The sequence below is a fragment of the Acinonyx jubatus genome, chromosome B3, assembly GCF_027475565.1.
Source record: "Acinonyx jubatus isolate Ajub_Pintada_27869175 chromosome B3, VMU_Ajub_asm_v1.0, whole genome shotgun sequence".
NCBI lineage: Eukaryota > Metazoa > Chordata > Mammalia > Carnivora > Felidae > Acinonyx > Acinonyx jubatus.
Window position 1 is genome coordinate 11,268,609 of NC_069386.1, and position 17,031 is coordinate 11,285,639.

Here is a 17,031-nt window from a genome sequence, read left to right on the forward strand (position 1 = left end):
AGATGGAATTTTAAAAAAATGAGAAAAGTATGAAGAAATAGCTCTTCAAACCACATAGCCTATATAGACCAGTGGGGAAAAATTGTTTAATTTAATAAAAATAACTCATCTCACAACTTTTTAAAAACACACACAGAGCACAAAGTGGACTAGGTACCGGGGATGGACGGATTCATCTGTTCCCTGGCCCATTATGATCGCAAAGCGGGGTGAAACTTCATGGCCTGAGAGTCCCCTGAGAATGGAATTTTCCAGAACTGAAGGGATCATGGGGCTAGAAAGGGCCTTAGAAAGCTTTTATTCCAAAACTTGATATGCCAGAAGAAGCAAAGGACTCCATTATTCCCCCAGCTCCTGCTCCCCCCACAAAGTGACACCGCTTAGTATTTTTTCTGCCACCAAAAAGCAAATCATTATTACATTCGGTTGGAGGCAATGACTGACTCGATCACTGCTGCCTCTGTTGAACTTCTGGTGTCTCAGTTTTGGAAAGAATGTGATGGACACCATCCTAACACACGTGAGTGAGAGCAAGAGAAGACTAGGGGCAGAGGCTGAATCATGCTAGCGTGAATGCCAAGCCATGCTGAGTCATACTAGAGCACATGCTGAGTCATGCTGAGTCATGCTAGAAAGATGCTGAGTCATGATGAGTCATGCCAGAACAGATACTGAGTCATACTAGAGCACATGCTGAGTCATGACGAGTCATGTTAGAGCACATGCTGAGGTGTACCTGTCCTGTGGGATTAACTACTGGAGATTAATCTCAGAGGAGTTTGTCTCAAGAGTCAAATGAGAGTCTCAAGTGGAAATCTTTGTGCGGATTCAAACAGTGTTCAAGTGGGAGGCAGGGAGGATCTGGGAGGCCTCATTCCCTGAAAATTGCTTGGGTTTGTAGCTGGGCCAGGGTGTTACCCATCCTGGAGAAGCCAAAGTAAGATCTCCTTCTCCCTCTGTAGTTCTCCAGGCGGGCGGGCTGCAGGATCTCCTGGTGATTGAAGAGGGCTTTACAAAGAAGAGCTGGGTTTATAAATAATGCATTTCCTTTGTCTTGCAGGGATTCTGGAGGCAGAGGTACAATCAGATCAGCTGTGAACAGCTTACATAGCAGATCTAATAGGTTTGTAAATTAGATTTTGTGTTCATTTGTTTTTGCTGTAAGGCGGCTATTAATCTGCTTCTCCTCTTTGCTGGATGGTGCCCTTCTTCCTTAGCAAATAGATCTGTTTTGTTTCACTTTGGCTTTGCATTTCCCTAATCACTTTTGGGGAGGAGCTGTCGATAGAAGAGCCCATGAGATGGCCCAAGGTCTAGAGGCTTCAGAGGTGGAAAACTGAGATGGGTAAGCGCTGCTTTCTGGAAAAGAGCCCACACTCTTTGGAGCACTTGAGCCGTCAATGTGCTTACTCAGAAACTTGGCATTTTTGCTGAACGGTGGAGGCTCTGAAGAGAATCCGGACTTTCACTCCATTTCATTGTGGTAGGTGGCTTGTCCAAGAGATTAAGACAGAAAATAAAACATTCGGGAACTTCACAAAGATCTCTTAAAATTTTTAGGGAGCCCACTCAGTAATGTTAACCTTGATTATTGAATGCACAATCTAAACTCTCAAAAAAGCATTTTCTCCTGTGATGATCCCTGGCCAGGGGCAGCTGGGTATGGAGACGTGAGCACATGTTTTGTAAGCCAACAGACTCACCCTTGCCACTGGCTATGGTTGGACCATGCCTCTGAGTCCTCATTCTCCATTAATGACAACTGCTCCATAGCTCTGGAGCTCCAGCTAAAGGAATGGTAGAAGGGAGAAAAGAATGCCAAGTTACTTAATATAGACAACCACTACTGAAAATGAAGGTCTTGCTTTACTTCCTGGTGGCCAGTCTTGGAATGAAAGACCTAAATTATTTAGAGCAGGGTCTGTTATTTGCTCTTCCGTAAATTTTTTTAGGTCTCTTGACCCTATTAGACCTATCAGTTGTGTCCCTCCCTGACCCCACATGATTCAGGAAACTGACCCTCTCTCCCTGGATATCTAATGACCCCTTAACCACCTGGGAGCTACAGATGAAGCTTATACTGTGCCTGGTAAAACGCAGAAATAAAAAAGGAGGCCATGCGACCCTAAGTTCCTCTCTCTTCTACTGTGGAAAGATGTCCCCTATTGGAGAAAAAAGATCTTGCCCCCCGAGGGAGAACCCTGTGTCCCACGGTAACTTCAGGGTGGAAGAACCTTTCTTGAAATAGCGTGAGAAGAGGGAAGAAAAGTCTTGGGAGCCAGGCAGACCTGGATTCAGTCCCCATGCTTGTTAGCTGGGGCTGTGGGCAAATGATCTCTCCCCTCTGAGCCTCAGTTTCCTCACTCAATTAGAACAACCCACCAATCCAGGTGTGTTGGTGCAACATACAGCACGTAAACCAGTGAGCTGAAGTGGCTCCTGGGGTCACCTAATCCATCCCCTCGATGTTATAGAGAAGAAGGCAGAGGCGAGAGACCCGAGGTGACTTGACCAAGTTCCCCAGCTCAATAGCCACAGAGCCAGGTTTAGTCCAGGAAGACCATGGCCGGTGGTGGTAGATGATGTCCCCTCTGAAGTTTCACTTGGAAGTGGAGACAGAAACAGAACATTACCCCCAGCCACGCCAGTGTTTATCTCCTTCCCTTTATTGCCTCCACCACACTGTGTCCCAGAGAAGCCTGGAAACTCCTTCTGGAGTGTTCCAAGCAAATCCCCAGGGCAAGCAGCCATGACAGATCCCTCTGCAGATCCCTCTTGCCTGAGATAGCCTGGGGTCACCCAATGTGCCCCAGTTTCTGAGGAGCTTCACCTTAGACTGAGTCCACTTTAGGCCACAGATGCCAGGTTCTAGTCACCTGTTACTGACGAGAACATCAGCTAGCCTCTTAAGAAGACAACTCCCCATCACAAGTAGTCAAGTGTTTCTATCATAGATACCATCTGATGTAAGCTGCAGTAAAGCTTGGGCTCTTCGGGTGTGACAGCTGAAGCTGTGGTCCCAAGTGTCACTGCTCCTGCCTGTGCCCTGTGCAGAAGTAGGCTGTACCAAAGGTTGACAGCCACAAGCAGCTCCTGCTGGAACCTCATGAGAGTGCAGTCAGTGACAGGTGCAGGTGACACCATGGTCCTCACTGAATTCCAGAACCTTAGAGGTGGATATCTTCTTCTTCCACACCTTCTTTCTATACGTGGGCAAACTGAAGCTCAGAGAGGTAAAGTGGTTTACCCACAGTCACAAAGCCTGTGAAATCTTTTCACTACGCCTTCTGCTCCCTTTCATGAAAACACCAAAATTTCCAAGGGTCGGGTCTTTGGTTTCCTTTTCTAGTCCTCTGCAAAAGTTACATATGTTTGAATCCAGGGCCAGCTGTATCATCCAGAGGAGTCAGGAATATAGAGAAATGGAGGTGTGTGAGGAGAACGTGCAGAGAAAATTTGCACCCCCAACTTCTCTACCTACAAAAAGAAAAATAGAGCATTGACTGTATACCTCCTTAAAAGGCCTGCAGCTTTTTTTAACTTAGGTGCTCTGAGATAAACGCCGAGGACATAGATGTTTGGTTTGAATTCTTTTTTTTTAAATTTATTTATTTTGAGAGACAACGTGCACAAGCACAAGTGCAAGTGAGGCAGGGCAGAAAGAGAGGGAGGGAAGGAGAGAGAGACAGAGAGAGAGAGAGAGAGAGAGCAGGTGAGGGGCAGATAGAGAGGAAGAGAGAGAATCCCAGGCAGAGTCTGGGCTGTCATCATGGAGCCCAACATGAGGCTCAATCCCACAACCGTGAGATCATGACGTGAACTAAAATCAAGAGTCGGACGCCTAACCGACTGAGCCACCCAGGCACCCCTGGTTTGAATTTTTTAGAGCTCCAAAATTTGGCATCACAAACCCACTTATTCTAAGTGGGAGAATCCACTTAAGTGGGAGAATCCACAGCAAAGGAAATTCTGCATTTGTACATATCCGACAGAGGCAGGCTGGCTACCACACTGCCTTTAGAGATGTAATTGTAACCTAGTTTCTTAGAAACCTACTAGCATAGATTGCAACCCTCAGAATTCAAGTGGGTCCGAAATGCCTAGCGTTCCAGCGTCAGGCGGAAAGACCGTGCGCAGCCAGAATTGTGATTTGCCCCGAGGCAGGCAGGGCCAACCAGCTCCTTCACACATCCAGGCTCCCCCCAGAGTGAAATTCAAACTCAAATTCAACAAATGGTTATTTATTGAGCACCTGCTATGTTATACCATCGGGGAATAAAGAAATGAATGAGGGAGCTCCCCTGCTCACAGCCTAGTGGGAGAGACAGACCCAACACCGATAACTCTGGAACAAGGCGGATGTGTGAGGTGGCATCGGAGAGTACAAACGAGGCAGTGATAAGATAAGGGGGAGGTGGGGGAAGCCGCAGGCTGCATCTCATTCCCCTGGCATGAGCTTTTGTTTTCTCTTTATTAAGTTTGCATCGTATAACACCCAGCTGCTAATGCAACTGCGGAGTTTCACAAAAGTAACTCGAGAGAAGACGTATTACCGTTCTGACAGTGACAGCTAGATCTCCCTGGGAGGAGACGGTGGGGCGGAGGGTGGGGAGAAAGATAGTTTTAATACCCCCTCCCTGTCTCCAAAGCGTAAGGAGCTTATACCTAAGGGAGAGAGCTCGGGCATTCCAGAGGATAAACAGACTTCCTTCTCTTCTCAGGTAATAACCTCAATTTTGCTCTCCCGAAGTTTACATCCAAGCCCGTGCAAAAACAAAACTATTAGACTTGTCATCGGCATGCTAACACATCATGTCTACCCTCTTCCTTTTTCTCCCCCCCATCCAGAGCTGAAGTTGTAATAAATGGTTCCTCGTCGCCAGCTGTTGTTGACAGAAGTAATGAAAGCATTAAGCACAACATCCAGCCCGCCTCGGCCAAGTGGAGGCACAACCAGACGCTGTCTCTAAGGATCAGGTAGTGGTAATTACCAATAGGACAAGAGACAGACCTGGCCTTCTTCAGCACAAGCCAGCAAACTGCCACTCTCCATCATCTAAAGAAGTCAGGATAGAAATAAAATGTTTACCTCCCGCCGAGGCAGGTGTCATCTGTAAGCGATCAATTGGAAATAAAAACCCGAGACAAGCCGAGCCGGCCAGCACGTGTATGCAGCAACCGGGGCCTGAGAGGGGGCAGGAGCACCCAGCTAGGGTCCTGGGTCTGGAAGGAGTGAGGCTCTTGGGCCAGCAGCAGCAGGAGCCTGGGGGCTAGAGACCACAGGCAGGAGTCCTTCTCTGGCAGGATATGTCTCCTGCTTGGGCCAGTCTGGCACCCGTGGCCCCCTTTCTGTGCATGACCCAGAGTGACACGACACCTGTTTGCCAAGGGAGAAGGCTGCTTAGCCAGAGAGCAGCTCTTGTCCAGCACTTGGACCGCGTGACTTTGACGTAGCCATGACTGACCCAGCAGAGGGTGGTCAGTATAACCCCAGCATCGTGCTGGGGGCCCAGGGTGCTAATGTGAAATCAGACATGCTAGCAGGGAGACACCAATGTCAGACAGGACAGGGCCACGTGACGTACACAGATGGTGTTGCTTCTCATCAATAGGTGGAAATACAGAGATCGTGCTGAGAAGAGAGCACACTTCATTTTGTAAGGGAGCTGAGAGGGATAGCAGAGAAAGGAGCAATGTGTTTTGAGCGGTAATTAGGGGTTTGCCAGGCCTGCCAAGCTGCGTCCCGCTTGCACACAGGCTGACTTCCGCTATTCGCGCTCAGTGCCTCTGGAGCTCTAAGTAGGAGGTAGGGGATACGGGTGGTGAGGTGGGCACAGTCGCCTGGACCAGACGGGGAAAGCCTCAACTATGGTGGCCAACCTTCCCAGGCCTTCCACCATTGGGAGGGAGAACAGGGGGCCCAGCTACCCAAAGTGTCACCACACAGAGAGGGGGGCCCCTTCCAGGTAGGCTCATTGTCAAAATGGAAATGCCCCCACCCCGTAGCCCTCAAGGTTTTGTGTGGGGACATGAGAGGGTGTAGGGGCTGGAGAGGCCTGAGACCCAGATGGCAGCTGAGAAGCCATCTGAAGGAACGGACTTCCGCTGCCCCCAATCTGCCACCCTCACCAGTGCCCCTCCTGGGGCCCCCTGGGTGGACCAGCTGCAGGCCTTCCTCACTTGCCCTTGGATCAGTCAGTGAGAACAGCTGTGGCAGTAACCAGTTCCCACCCACTTGGGGGCTTCAAACAATGGGAATGTATTCTCTCCGAGCTCTGAGGCTAGAGTTCCAAATGCTCCCTCTGCAGGCCCTGGGGAGATCCTTCTTTGTCCCTTCCAGATGCTGGGGGGGGGCAGGTGAAGGTTCCAGCCCTTTCTCACCCTGTGGCCTCATCACTCCAATCCCTGCCTCCATGTCACATGGTCTTCTTCTCTGTGTCTGTGTATTTCCCTAGCCTGCCTCTCGTACAGACACTTACCACTGGATTTAGGGCCAGGTAATCCAGGACCATCTCAAGATCCTTAATTTCATTATCTGCAAAGATGCTCTTTACAAATAAAGCCACATCACAGGTTCTGAGGGTTAGGGACCAGACATATATTTAGCGGGTGGGCACTGTTCACCCACTGCACCACCTATGAGTGAAATCCTTTCCCTGGCCCTTTCTCGGCCACTGCGTAGAGAAATGGACACTATACACACACACACACACACACACACACACACACACACACACACACACACACACCTCACTTTCAGAGAAGACCAGACCATGGGAGCCTACACACAGCCACCCTGGCAGGAGCAATGTGCCTTCACCAAGGGGGAAAAGAATTTCCTTTAACTTCCTTCAATTAATCACCAAAATTATTCTTAATAAAAGATGCTGGGAGTGATTTGGAATGATGTTTAATAATTGATAGTAATTTCTCATAATTAGCTATAAATTAATTCACTCACAGAGGTGTTTATTTATGGACTTTCTGGGGGGCTCTCCTTAGTTTTAAATACTGTGGGGTAAGTGACTGCCGAGGCTGTAGTAATTTCCATACTGTGTCAGTTTGCCAAATTGTATAATCCTTGGTAAAGGGCAGGGTGGTAAATAAAATTAATGCCTCTGTTTCCTATCAAGAGATACAAATTATTCAGCAAAGGGTGTCTCCCCTGCATGATGGCAAGAGTTCCCGGTCATTAATCAGGAAAGACTAGCAGAGAGGTGGTGCCCTGCCAAGCATTCTAGTTACTCCTTGGCTATTCCAGAGGCTCCCAACCCTGGGCACATGCTGGAGTCACCTGCTGAGCTTTGGGAAGCATGCTGGGACCTGGGCCACTCTTGGAGTTGGGATTTCTCAGGTGGGATCCCAGAACTTCTGAATTCTTTATAGTCCCCTGAGTGACTGAGTGGGCACCCTACTGGGATGCGCTGCAGGTTGTAAATATCTCACATCTCACAGGCTCTTAGGCATCAGTGTTACCATCTGCACAATGGGGCAACCGTCTTGCAAATTCTCACCTTTGCCAAGTGCAGGAAGGTTCTATCCCTCCAGTGTTCTGTGGAAAAGAAGACTGCCATCATTGTATCTATTCTAGATAGGGGTTTGCTGTAGGAAATGAAGTGCATTTAGGCTAGTGTGGGTACCAAGTTTCTTTCTATTACTTGAATCATTTCTTTTTTTTTTTTTTAATGTTTATTTTTGAGAGAGAGAGAGAGAGCGCGCGCCCACAAGCAGGGGAGGGGCAGAGAGAGGGAGACAAAGAATCTGAAGCAGGCTCTAGGCTCTGAGCTGTCAGCCCAACGCAGGGCTCAAACTCACAAACCACGAGATCATGACCTGAGCTGAAGCCAGACACTTAACCAACAGAGCCACGCAGGTACCCCGACTTGAATCATTTCTAAAGATCTTTTGGGAGATTTAGACAGTTCTTCATGTCACTGCAGCTCCCCCCCACCCCCACCTAGGATCCCCTACCTTGGCCTGAGTGGTTTCAGTAAATCTCCCCAGGTGATTCTAAGAGGACATCTATCCTTTTTCTGACCATCCCCCCTTCCAACTGTGTACTTTGCCAGATGATTCTAGAACTTTCATCCTAGAGCCTAGAGAGCTGTCATTTGCTCACCTTTGTTCTGAAACAGCACAAAGGAACTTGCTCAGAGGGGCAAGACAGGTATCAATATTTACAAACTCCAAACTAGACAGCAGTGGGTTCAGGCAGCACACTGCGTGGAATGGACCGGCTCAGGGACATCAGGCGGCATGCTCAGTCTCTCAAAGGGAGAGCAGCTGACGCACCTCACAGTATCCATTCCCACTCACCCCATAGGAAACCCTTTGCGCAGAGAAGAAAACAGACCACTGAGGAGTGAGGGACAGGTGCCATCCTGGTTCAGGACCTCCTGTCAGATGATGGCCCCGAATCCTACTGAGAGGAGAGTGTGATGTATGCTGACCGCTGTCTGGGTTTATCCGAGACACGGGTTCCCTGCCATGTGGGATTTTCAGTGATAAACGCAGGTCCTGGGCAAACCAGAGCAGTAGGTCACCCTTCCTTCCAGGGCCTTCTGTGATGAGCTTACAGTGTATCCTAATGGAGTCATTTCTCTGGGCAGTTATCACCTCTCACAGGAAGAGGGCGTAACCACAGCAACCAGACTGGCCACGCCCGTTGTTGCCTCTGGGTCATTTCTGATACTCCCCACCTGGAACCCCTTCTCAGAGGGCCTCCGAACTCAGCTTCACCCGGGGGCTGGCTGCAGCAGGCCACAGGGTGACACAGGACTGGGAAAGCCGGGTTGCAGGGCAGAGGGCAACTAGCAACAGGACAACAGGAAGACCTTTTCTTCATGTGTATTTGGTGTTTGTAGGAAGCAGATCTTGAAGTTCTTGGATGCTGAAAAGGACATTTCTGTCCTCAAGGGGACCCTGAAGCCCGGAGACATTATTCATTACATCTTCGACCGTGACAGCACAATGAACGTGTCCCAGAACCTCTACGATCTGCTCCCCAGAACGTCTCCGCTGAAGAACAAGCACTTCCAGACTTGTGCCATCGTGGGCAACTCGGGGGTCTTGCTGAACAGCGGCTGCGGGCAGGAGATTGACACGCATAGCTTTGTCATAAGGTAACGGCTGCAGGGGCTCTGGGCCCAGAGCGACAGGCAGGTTGAAGTTGAGCCTGGCCACTTGTCCCAGTGTCTCTGCAACCAGAGACACTGCTTGGGTTTGTCCCCATTCTCAACCTTGTGCATTAGAATTTCTTCAGGTGCCTTTAAAAGTCCTGGTGTCCAGACTGCACCCCAGTCCGATTAAATCAACCTGAAGGGTCAGGGGCATGTGGCCCAGAATGCTTCTGGTGAACAGCCAAGGTTGAGAATCTCTAATCTGACACAGAGGTCGGCAGACTATGGCCCACAGCCTGCTTTTGTCAATAAGGTTTTACTGGAACACAGTCATGCCCATTCATTTTCATATCCTCAATGGCTGCTTTCTCTCTGCAAAGTTCGATTAGTTGGGCAGGGTTGAAGAGTTGCAACAGAGAGAGCATATACCAGAAGCCTTTATATCAGGTCCTTACAGAAAAAGTTTGCTGAGCCTTAGATAAAGCCCGGGCTGACCAGTTAGTTGGTTCAAGTTTGCAAATCTCTTTTAAGTATTCGTGAAGGTGGTGCTCTGCTCGTAACTATTATCCTGCAGTCAAAATCTGGAAAGTGAAGGGGCGACAGAGAAACTTGGGCTTCAACTTGACCATCATTCTGCTGAAATACCAGCTCTCATTGTTCAGTCTCCGGGGACACATTTGGACACAGTTGCCAGTGGCCCTGATACCTGACCCCCAACCCAGACAGACTTGGAAACAAGGCCTTGCTGTCCTCTGGTCAGAAGTAGGGCACACAGAGCCTCGAGTTTCGTCCCCAAACAGTGCCCCAGCCCTGGCAGAAGTGCATACGGCATCTCACGTTTCCATCAGGGCTGTCCTGATGCAAAGAGAGCCTTGTCCTGAGGCTTTGGGAAATGGCCTTTATCACAGAATTCCCTGGGCCTCAGGACATGGGATTTTAGAAGGTGTGTTTACTCCTGCGTCCACTCTCATGGAAAAGCCACCGCAACCTTGCAGCCGAACTTGTGTTAGTGTCCCAGGCTTTGTCTGTGCCTGGCATAGCCAGTGGCTCAGTCCTTCCAGTCTAAAGACTCAGGGACAGAGGGGGAGAAGAAGGCAGGCAGAAAGCGGAGCAAATGTCTGACAGAAGCCGAAGGAGGGTCGGGGGGAGCGAAGGGGACAGAGGTGTTAAAGGTGCAGGCGGAGGGTAAAAGCAGGGGTGCCAGGCAGCATGGAGGGAGGCCTTTCTGATTTGGTGTCACACATATAAGCCATGCCTTTGTCACTAGTTTTGATGACAAGGTTTCCCTCTCTGAACTAGCCCTGCCCTAGCAATTTCCAAAGGCAACGGCTGATTCCAGCCAGAACTTTCCCTTGTGGGCACTGACACAGCAAGATGAGCAGTGTGGCGTCAGAGTCCCATCTTGGCTCTGTGGCTCATTTTTGTCACACGACTCGGGAGTGTGTCACTGCCCTTTCTGGACCTCTGTTTCACCCTCTGTAAATGGAGCGGGTTGGACTTGTTGTCTTTGAGGTCCTTCTGTCAGGAATACCGGCTGTGCTCTGGGCCAGACCCAGCAAACTTTGACCTTCACAGGAGCCCCCTGAGCTTATTCCAAGGGCAGAGTCATCCAGTCTGGGGCGGGGCCTAAGACCATGCATATCTAATGCCCTCCCTGCTGCTGTGCGGGCTGTACTTGGAAAGCCATGCTTTGCCTCTCCCGGGGGTCCTGTCCACACCTGTCCACACGTGCTTAGAAAAGAGGGAGCTGAAGCACCAAGGAGAGAGCGCCTCAGAACAACGCACAGTTGTCCTTCGAGCTTTACACTCTGCACGTGGCTCTCATACACCTGTGTGTTTGGGGGGTGGACTTGAGTGGTCTTTTAGGACAAGATCACAAAGCTGTTCCGGGTACAGACCCCTGCTGGTGCCGAGTGGCAGCACTGGCTCCTCCGCCCCAGTGGGGCCATTCCTCTGGGCTCTTCCCATCTGGAGGATCCTCCGTGTCCTCCCCCGGGGGGATCCCACAGGCCAAAGGCCCCATAAAGAGTAAACGGGGTGTGATGCTATGGCCACTGCCTGAGTTGGCATGTGTGAGTGTGCCTGGGCCATGTCTCCCACAACAAAGCACAAGTGTTCATCTCCCCGCTGCCTTTCCCTTGGGGTGCAGGGAGGTCACCCCACAATTCCACACCATCTCTCCTGTACCATTTGCCTCTGCAAATGAGAGCTCTCCGTGGACCCTGTGTCTCCACCCCACCTGCCTCACACTGACCATGAGCTCCCCTAAAGCGGACTGCTTGTGTCCATCCCTGAACGCCCAAGCCTGTGCCTGGCATAGAAGAGGGGCTCGGGCTCAGGCTTGGAGCAGCTTCGCTGAGAGAACAGATGCCCGGAGGGTTCTGATGGGATGTTCTTTGTCTCCATCAATTGAAGTCTTCAATCACTTTGCCTTGCTCTGTGTCATTTGGGCCCCTCTTCTGCATGGGAGACAACAAGACCTTGCCCCCTCTCAGAAAACTCAACACTGAACCATGGGAAGACAACCCCATGCAAAATGCAATGAGGTTGCAAAATACACAGCCTCCTGGGGGACCTGAGGGCAGGCTTCTGGAAGAAGGTGGCTGAGTTTAGCACATGAAAATGGTGAGCATGAGGACGTAGTGTGAGGAAAGCCATGGAAGCAAGAAGCTAGACTCATGGATCATGGAAGCTGATGCCTGAGTGAGCCTACGTTGTCTCGGGTGTGGCTGGGAAATGGGGCCAGACAGGAGGGCTGGTCCCCACAGGGTCCCCGTGAGCCTGCAATGGCAGGTTGAAGAGACTACCTAACTCAGAGTCATATATGTACAGAGTATATTCCCAGATGTTTAGGGATCAAAACTTCACTGTTTGCTCACATTCACATGTGTGCGCATGGACACACACACACACACACACACACACACACACACACACTTTCAATAGGGAGAGTCTTATGAACAAACGCCCTTTCACAGATAAATCCCCATCATTATCATCATGCTCATCAGTTACTTAGCATACACCAGGTGCAAATCTATGCACTTCATGTTTATTAACTTATTTTATTCTTGCAACAACCCTGTCAGGAATGTTCTATCTTGCGCTGGCTTTTGCAGGGAGGAAATTGAGGCTGAGAGAACCAGAGGTCCATGGCACACTCGGGCCAGGCTCAGGTTGTGGGCCTCACCCTGTGCCTGTGGACATGCCTGTTTCTGGAATGGACGGACTCTTGTCCAGCCCACCCACAGCCCACCCAGAATTTGCTTTGGGAGGCCGGGCCTGCTGTGGGATAAGATAGAGCTGAGCAGACTTACTCTAATGTCTCCATCATCCTCACTCAAGAAGTGGCCCTGAGACATGGTCATGGGAAAATCCTGGCCTTTGCAGCCTTCCCCTCCCTGGAATACCTTCCATTAGCCGGGTCCCATGTTGAATGAGGTTGGGAGCCTGCCCCAGGGAGGTTGAAGCCCCAGGGCTCCCCAGAGTCTACCGCACCTTACTTGGACGATATCCCGAGTGACCAGTATTGTAGCTGGGTAAGGACTTCCGTGGTTCCTCTCCCCTAACCACCCCAGAAGCCTCCTGGGGTCAGGCTCCACATCAGTTCCTTCTTTGCCTCTCCCACAGCCCTCACTGGCCCACGATAGACTCAGTACACCTGAACTGCACTGGGACCCTGCTCTCAGGACCTGGTGGTTGTCCTGGAAGAGGCCCCAGGCCTTCAGGAAGCCCTTAGAAGCCTGGTTCACCTGGGCTATAGGACAATAGGGGTAACTGTCCAACTGGTGGACATGATGAGATGCTCTGTTCCTCTAAGGTCTGCAGCAGGGGCCCCTGAAGGTGTCTCAAGTCAGTTCTGCCCCCTTGCAATGTGTAACCACAGTCAGAGATAGCAAGGCCAGGGTGGGAATGGGGACAGCGGGCATTTTAGGGGGTCTAGTCTGAGCAGCAAACAAGCTTTTGAGCCCAACACACCAGAGACTGAATCCTAGAGATTCCCTTACTAGCTCTGGGACTCTGGCACATTCTGGGCCTTGTAAAATGAGGGTGATTAATACTGAGCCAGAATAAGATGAGCAGACCTGTGTTAAAGGACTAGGGGCTGGCAAACACCCGGAGCCCCAGGATGTTAGTTTTCCTTCTGATGATCCTACTTTTTCTCCCCAATTGTTGAAGGAAGAAAGTCCTGGCTTGAAAGGAGGGTAAGGTGGTGTCTCTCTGGATCTCATCATTTGGCAATGACCTGTGACCCTGGTCTTCATGTCTCCAGCCTCTGTTCTATAAATACTTACTCTAATTTCTCAGACTTAACTCCACTGGTCAAAGGGCTCCTCCACCAACAAATCTTCCAGGCAGACAGCAGCAAGGCCTCCCCAGCAGTGCCCTTGGCCACCCTAGTCTGATCAGCTTGCATCACAGGCAAGAAGCCCCAGTGTGCACATGCAAGCTGGACCTGTGAAGGTGGGAGAGTTCCCCACAAAGCAGGCCTCTGGTGAGATATCAGAGGCCACCCACCCAGAGTCCCAGGCTTGTTCAGCAAGAGATTGCAATGGCCTTTTAGTTTGTCCTCCTAGATACAATTCCATCCACTCTAAATACCTGTACAACTTCATCTTATTGTTGTCTAGCTATTGCCTAAAATGCAAATCTGTTACTCTCCTGCTCGGGAATCTTCAGTGACTCCCTATTGCCCCTGGAGCCAAATCCCTGACATATAGGCCCTGCTGACCTCTCTAGATTCATCTCTTCCACACAATATGCCCCAGAAGGCAAATCGCTTGCCTTCCCCTTAATACCCACACTGCTCCACACCTCTATGCCCTTACATACATTTCTTGTGCCTACAATGCCAGAGCCTGATGTTTCACAAACTGCCTGGTTATAAGAATTACCTGAAGAGCTTGTAAAAATAAGTATCAATTCCTAGGCTCACCTGCTGAACCTGGATGCCCAGGTGAGAGACACAGTGAATCTGTATTTTTAACTACTGCCTGAAGTGATTCCTCTGCTCGGGCAAGCTGGAAAAACACTCTTCTAACTGCCTCATCCACAAATGGACTAATGCTCACCCATCCTTCTAGATTTCTCTCAGTGGTCACCACCTCTGGGAACACGACCAAACATTCCTCCTTCCCATACTAATATGGGAATATTAATAGGCCAATAGTTTGCATTTACTGAGATCTTGGTGTGGTCCAACAGGTCCTAAGTACTCAATATGCAATGACTCCTTTAATCCCTGGAATGGGATGCTGTTGCAATCTCTATCATAGCTAAAGAAACCGCTGGGCATATTCCTTAGCTGTAGGGAAAGCTCTTAGGAAGCACAGAGAGGTTGAGCAGGTTGCCCAGAATCACACAGGTAAGAAGTAGGAGTGTGCCTTCAGAGCCCTCACTGTTACCTAACGTGGCCAGGTCACACCTGCAATAGCATGGTCATCTTGTGAGCTGAGGGTGGCTTACTTGCCTCCTTCCTCTGCTACATCCTCAACTCCAGAAGGCAGGCACTGTACAGCCCCAGGGACCAGCAAAGTTGTATGTGTGTGGTAAGAGCCTAGCAAATACGTTTGGCAGGGAAGAAGGAGCAAGGGTGACAGGAGGGGTGGGTGGGTCCTGGAAGATGCCCTGGGTCTTTGGGGATGAGGAAGAGATGAGGGGAGGCAAAGGTTGGACAAAATGAAATACAAGCAACAGCGTCTCATCTTGCCCCAAAGGACCATGATGCTTTTCTCCCTGGCAGGTGCAACCTGGCCCCCGTGCAGGAATATGCCCGGGATGTGGGGCTCAAGACAGACCTGGTGACCATGAACCCCTCCGTCATCCAACGGGCCTTTGAGGACTTGGTCAACGCCACTTGGCGGGAGAAGTTGCTGCAGCGACTGCACAGTCTCAATGGCAGCATCCTGTGGATTCCCGCCTTCATGGCCAGGGGCGGCAAGGAGCGCGTTGAGTGGGTCAACGAGCTCATCCTGAAGCACCGCGTCAACGTGCGAACTGCATACCCCTCTCTGCGCCTGCTGCACGCCGTCCGCGGGTGAGCGGCCTCTCCCTGGGGGTGGGGGCCGTCACTGAGTATCACAGGTGCTTGGTGGGCAATACTCCTTTCCCAGATGCATTTCCATTCCACCTTACCCCCCTCACTGGTTGTATGACCTCAGCACATCCCCGGCCTTTCTGAGCCTTCCCACCTGGAGGAAGGAGGGGCGCTGGCAGGTGGGTTCCATCTGGCATGCCAGTTTTGACCAATCAGTAGTGCCAGCCTGGAGAGCTGTGTTGAGAACAGTCCTCCCCTTGCTGCTGCATGAGTGATAAACCATGAAGGGCAAGGATGGAAGGAGGAACATGTGTTGGAAGCTCTTGCAATAGTTTGGGTTGGGGCTGACTGTGGCTTTGACTGGGACAGTGGTGGCAGATAGGCAACAGTTGGCTCAGATTTGCTGAATACTTTGGAGGAGAGGCAGCAGGATTTTCTGGTGGGTTCTGCTTAAGGACCTCCAGGGTGTGAGAAAGAGAAACATCCAGGATGGCAGTTAGGATTAGAGCTTGAGCAGGTGGATGGACAGTGGCACCATTTTCTGTGAGTGGAGAGCTGGGGAGAACCCCATGCATGCCTGGGGGTATTGAGGAAGAAGGATTTGGGGCATATTAAGCTTGAGATGCCTGTTACAAACATGCCCCTGCACACTCCTGACCTTGCAGCTTGGGTCAGGCCCTACAACCAGATGCCCATCCAGTCACATGGCGGGAGTTCACTGTCCTGCTCTGGGCATAAGCGAGCCCCTTGTACAGACCCCCTGTGAAATTGAAATGCTCTTTACTGGGGCCTGAGCATAACTCAGTGTGACCCTGGGAAACTCTGTAGCCAATCAAAGGACTCTTGCTGTCCTCACCAAGGTGACCCCTGAGGCACCCAAGCCTGTGACCAGCTCTGGTCTCTTTAGGGTGGGTGTCAACACAGAAACCCATTGCCCCCCAAAAAGGCCTAAAGAGACACTCAGTAAGAGGCAGCTATGCTCGTGGCTGATGGAGCAGAGTGACTCCTGATGGACACAGGGCTCACTGGGGCCACATCCCTTATCCTGGAGGTTCACCTGTCAGGCCTTCCTTCAGCATCCACTTCACCCCTGTCACAGCGTGGGTCTTGCCCCCAGAAACCCCCATCTCTTGGATTTAGGTTCCAGGCCTTAAATGTTGCCTCTTCCTGGAAGGAAGAAATTCTTTGCATGGTTTGGAGGTCAGACAGGATAAGAAAAGAAGAAGGACTGCCCCTTGGTAAAGAGAAACAGTCCCTTGGACAGGGAAAGGGCCACTACCTGGAAGAGACGTACACAGCCAGAGCTATTTCCAGCTATAATTGACTCACTTTCATCTGTCAAAATAGCATTAAGCACCAGTAATAGGCCCTTTAAACAAACAGGCTGTTAATCCTGGGATGGCAACATTTTCTCTTGCAGCAACTCCCAGGAGGAAATCCTGCAGGAGAGAGAACAGGGCAGCCTTCTGCTTTTAGCAAGGAAAAGAGGTGGGGGGCGGGGGGCGGAGAGGGCTTCAGGGGCCTTGGAATGGATTTCTGCCAATGAGCCTCTCCCTCTGTGGGGTCTGGGGTCCAGGAGGGCGTTACAGGAAAGGTGGGCAGCATCTGTAGTGAGAGGGAGGGCTTGCCTTGGACTTGGTGGGAATTTACCTGGGGTTTGCTTCAAGAGGAGGAGTGGGCTGGTGGGGGCGGGGGGCACATGGAAAAAAGCCACAGGAGAAAAGACCAAGGGATCACAGAAAAGATGGCTGAGGAGGAACCTGGCCCAGAGGCAGACCTGTCTAGCATGAAAATTGTGGGCTTTGGAGTTAGGGAGCCCTGGCTTCAAATCCCGGCTCCGCTACTCATGCGGTTGAAGAGGCCCATTGTCTGCCT

The 17,031-nt window shown here is 50.8% G+C and overlaps 1 protein-coding gene across 1 annotated transcript in view; it reads left to right on the forward strand.

Annotated features, from left to right (window-relative positions):
- The window catches only part of ST8SIA2 (ST8 alpha-N-acetyl-neuraminide alpha-2,8-sialyltransferase 2), a 67,302-nt gene that overhangs the window by 31,678 nt on the left and 18,593 nt on the right, over positions 1-17,031 (forward strand). Inside the window, exons 2-5 of the mRNA XM_027067980.2 lie at positions 1,061-1,123; positions 4,849-4,977; positions 8,865-9,122; positions 14,863-15,156. Coding sequence (XP_026923781.1) covers positions 1,061-1,123; positions 4,849-4,977; positions 8,865-9,122; positions 14,863-15,156 — 744 coding nt within the window. The remainder of the gene's footprint in view (positions 1-1,060; positions 1,124-4,848; positions 4,978-8,864; positions 9,123-14,862; positions 15,157-17,031) is intronic.